The sequence below is a fragment of the Poecilia latipinna genome, unplaced genomic scaffold (genome assembly GCF_001443285.1).
Source record: "Poecilia latipinna isolate Pla-1442-1.1 unplaced genomic scaffold, P_latipinna-1.0 Scaffold31, whole genome shotgun sequence".
In the NCBI taxonomy this organism is placed as follows: Eukaryota; Metazoa; Chordata; class Actinopteri; order Cyprinodontiformes; family Poeciliidae; genus Poecilia; species Poecilia latipinna.
The window spans coordinates 442,316-447,026 of record NW_015112647.1 but is presented as its reverse complement, the minus strand read 5'-3'; the positions used below and the strand labels follow the sequence as shown (position 1 = coordinate 447,026).

General features: G+C 35.3%; 1 protein-coding gene across 2 annotated transcripts in view; it reads left to right on the top strand.

Annotated features, from left to right (window-relative positions):
* Positions 1–3,543, top strand: part of kdm5bb (lysine demethylase 5Bb) — a 30,009-nt gene extending 26,466 nt beyond the window's left edge. For both annotated transcript variants that reach the window (XM_015041115.1, XM_015041107.1), the window contains 3 exons: positions 853–1,061; positions 1,793–2,074; positions 3,293–3,543. In XM_015041115.1, coding sequence (XP_014896601.1) covers positions 853–1,061; positions 1,793–2,074; positions 3,293–3,430 — 629 coding nt within the window. In that variant the 3' untranslated portion in view covers positions 3,431–3,543. The remainder of the gene's footprint in view (positions 1–852; positions 1,062–1,792; positions 2,075–3,292) is intronic.
* Positions 3,544–4,711: the final 1,168 nt, after the last annotated feature.

Sequence of the window (4,711 nt, the reverse complement as noted above, 5' to 3'; positions counted from 1 at the left end):
ATTCTTGATTATTGATAAAAAGAAAAACATAAAAGTAGTAGATGTTTTTTACTTCTAACAAGACATTTTTCTGATGTTTTAAGTGAAATAATCTGCCTGGGGAACTAATACTTTTTCATCTATTTTAACTCCTATATCTTGCTGAAAAGTTACTTGTAAGTTAGTTTTGTCTTATTTTAGCTGTTCTAAGATATTTGCACTAGAAACTGGTTCCACGTTTCTTTTCCCTTCTGATACCGATATCTGAGGTTTGGTATCGGCTGACACCAATCCAAAACAGATTATCAGTTTAATTGACTTAAAATGTTTTTTTTATAAACACAGACATAATGTACTGAAATACAAATTTATTTGATAAATAAAGTACAGCACACTTCTCAATTGGTTAAACTTGTAAAAACAGCACAACTTTAATCAATTCAACTTATGCAATTATGAGTAGAACAGACAATATAAAATAAATAATAAAGAAGCTGAAACTGATAAAACAATAGGTTGACTATTTTGGTCAAACATGTAAATATAAAATGCAACAAACCTTCTTTCAATGGTCCAGAAAGTGCAGTTAATTCTGACTATAATGTAAAATAAATAATAAAACATGGAAGCACAAAGCAAAGAATTAGACTAAATAGATCTGCGCTTATTGATCGGGCATTGTCACTAATACCCGATCTAGAATTTTTTACAATATCAGGACTGATACAGATATCAACATTCGATCGGTGCATCTCTACTAGAAAACAGACCAAAAATACTTTCACTAGATTTTGTGCTTGCAGTTTGAAACGGCTGAATTAAAGGAGGAATCCTGCACATTCAGTTGACCCTCTCTGTTCTTTGTTTCTCCAGGCCTGAACTGCGAGCTGGAGGAGCTGATGGTGGAGGGGCTCCTGCTGCAGGTGTCGCTGCCGCAGGTCCAAAGCCTGTACCGCATCCTACTGGACCGGGCCAACAGCCAGCACTCCAACAGAGCCGCGTCGCCGGCTGAGGAGGAGCCGTCAGAACACAGCAAACACATGCAGTTCATCTCTCAGGGAACAAATACGGCACTGAACGAGGTAAAACAATCAACCTCTGCAAAAAAACCAGGTGTAGCTACTGTCAGCACTGGTTGTTATTTTAATAAATAGATTATTAGTTTTGTTATCAAAACTGATGAATTCCTGGCCAATCCCAGGGAATGATTCATTACGACATATGACATTTATTATGTTAATTTCCCTTTCTTTCTGTTATTTTCTTTTTGCCTTCTCTTTCTATCCATTCATCTATCATATGGTATTTCCATGATATTTTAAAATCATAGCAAAGTTAAGTATTTTAGATTTTTAAATTATGAATTCTGCGTAATTTTCCACCATATTGTTTACACTGCAATTATTTTTTACCTGGTTTCTAATTCAAATAACATAATTCAGCTTGTTTTAAGTCGTATTGATTTTAAAAAATGTTAGTTCTACTGGCAAATTATTCCACTTATAACAAGACATTTTTCAAATTTTATGAGTGGAATAATCTGCCAGTCGATCTTACTGTTAATGATATTTTTTTATTAACAGTAAGGAATTATTGACTTGCAACAAGCTCTTATATCTTGCTGAAAAGTTAATTGTAAGTCCGTTTTTTCTTATTTCAAGTGTGCTAAGATATTTGCATTTTAAAATAGACTGAAAATACTTGGTAATATTTTGTGACTTTGCAGTGCATCTGCCTCTCCTCCTTCACAGTTTCAGGTGTTTAACAGAGTTTTACTCTCGGTGAGTTTTATCGGGACTGATTCTGTTTTCAGGACGGGAGCGATGCCACGACGGACGCCATGACGGACGCCATGACGGCCTCGGAAAGGAAGGCGAAGAGGCGTCTGGAGAGGGACGGCTTACCGGACGCAGAGAGCAGGGGGAAAGATAAAAAACACTCCCACAAAAGGCAGAAGGTGAATAAAAAGAAGCTGCAGCGCCGGCCGGCTTCTACCTCGTCTTCCCCGCGCTCCGACTTCTCCCAGTCCGACGACTCTGACGAAGAAATGGCTGTGTGTCCCGCTGAGAGCTGTCTGCTGCCCGAAGGAGACGAGGTGAGACTTTAAAGAGATCACTTACACTGAAGGGAGCCAGTTAAAATCGTGCATACAGGTGCTTAAAATCCTGGAAAATGCTTGATTTTAAATTGTGCTTCCCAGGTTTGGAAAGAGCTTGATTTCTGTATAAAATCCTTGAAAGTTTTTGATATTCAGACTGCACAGTTTTGTAATAAAATGCAACCTAACATTTGATTAAAAGCCTAACCTTGGATATTGCTTTATTTACAGTTAAAACCAGACATTTTCATACACCTAATAAAAAAACTAGTTGTATTTTTTATCTCTGTCTGAAGTTAAATCCATCTAAACTTTCGAAATACAATCATCAAAATTATTTTTATTTGCTAAATGCCAAAAAACTTTGGATATTTTTGTAACTTTTTCTAATCTTTTTTATGTCTTTGTTTAATTTGAGCACAAAGGTAATTTATGTTACTACAATTTGTTTGAATTGTTTCATTATAATGAATATTTATAATTCCTAATCGGGAATAATCAGTGAATTATTGATCTGTGTAAGTGAAATAAAGGTTGGCTTATATTTTGTAAGTTAAGGAGCATTATCGAAATTTGAGGATTTTTTTTTTTTTTACTTTATTTGTATTTTGTCTTTAAGCATTTAATTGGAGCAGGAAGATAATTTACTTTAACACATTTTGTTTGGATTGTTTCAATGTAATGAATATTTATTATTCCTAACTCTGTTTGGTCCCTACTGTTTAATGTAGAATACAATCACAAGACATTATTAACAACAGTAATGAATGATATAACAGTGAATTGAAGCTGTCTTCTTTAGTCCGTTTGTATTGTTTTTATTTCCAAAACTTTGTTCCTGAAGAAGTTTGGAAAAAGCTTGATAAGTTATTGAATTATATTGTGGGAAAAGTGTTCAAACCCTTATTATACCACCTTTGAACCATCATTATTGTTTGTTTTAATGAAAGGCAGGAGCTGCACAAACTTTATTTGATCAGAATAAACAAAATATAAAATATATATGAAAGATGTTTATTCTTTTACTCATAAACTAACTTGCGTGCATCTCCTTCCTTCATAAAGTCGCATCAAGGCCCTGAAAATGTTCTCAGGACAAAACCACAAACTGATTGAGTTGCAAACAACAAAACCTGAGATGTTAAACCTCACAGATCAAACCGTTTTTCACCTTAAAACTGATTTTTTTCCCTGTGGTTTCTGGTGCCGCTGCAGGTGAACTGGGTCCAGTGTGACGGCAGATGCAACCAGTGGTTCCACCAAGTCTGCGTCGGCGTCACGGCGGAGACAGCCGAGAAGGAGGACTACGTTTGCGTCGCGTGTTCGCTGAGCGATCGACAAACGAGGAAGTGAAGAAAATGAATTTTAAATTTTTTTTTTTTTTTAGTTTTTGGGAAGTCTGCAGGTCCTCGGTCCGTTCCTGAAGCGTCTCTGATCCCGTCCCCGTCCCTCCCCCACACAGTCCCACCTGTCTGACCCTTTTGTAACAATGGTGCTATCTCCTCTTTGACTTGTCGTCCAGAACTATAATGTCTAGGGTTTTTTTGTATTTTTACATATATTATATATATATATTTCTTTCTTTCTTATAAATTGTTTGTGATTGTCTAAATGGAAAAAAGAAATAAGTGTGCTGCATGGGTCTGCATTTCATCGGCACAACGGAGTCTTACACCACGATACCCCAAGTAAAAAGCGCTAAGGATTAAAATTTTTTCTTCTTTGGAGCCTCTTTGCATGTTTCACAGAGTTATGGGGAATGAAAAGGAGTTATTAACCCTGGTAAAAGTAACTATAATTGCTTTTTGTTTTTCTTTAAACCTCGTTGTTTAGTCCATGCATCTTAATATAATTATTCCTGTTTTTGTTTTTGTAGAATAGGTTTTATTTATCTGAGCAATAATTTCTTTTTTTTTTTCTTTTTTTTTTTGACTTTGATGGTTTGATCTCTGCCAAGTTGTGTTTTTAGCGATGATGTTGATGTGATGTAAAGAAAGTTATGTGGACGGGTTACGGCTGCGGAGACGTACCAGAGCACGCCGAAGGAAAAAAAAAACGAAACACGCTGCTGACATGCAGATCCGCAGGATGGTAACCGCGCATACGGTAGAGAGGAAAGGTGAAGATGTTACAATTTATATTGTGGAATAAAGCCCTTTTGTTCTATGGAGAGGTTTTCTCATTTCACTTTGTGCAAAGAAACAACATCATGAATATTTTCCTTTTACGGATTAATTCACTACGGACTGCCGCAATTATTCAAAAAACAAGATTTGAGCAAACAAGTTTGAATTTATTGCATTTATTCAGTTTTTTCCCCTGATCCACAAAGTGACAAACATTTAGCTAAACCAGATAAGAGTGGTTATCCCTTACATTTTTTTTTAATAAAAAGTGAAAAGATATATTTCTTAAAACATTTGCTGTTTTTATCTCCTCGGTAATAGACGATATCTTAATTAAGTAGTCTAAATTTTGTAGAAAATGAATTTTAAATTATCATTGATCGAAAATATAATCACGCTCTCGGTCAGTTGTTGTATTAAATGACAGATAAACATTTTGCAGAACATTTTGGGGGAGTTTATTATGATGGAGTATTGGGGCCATACTAAGAAAAAAATGAAAACATGA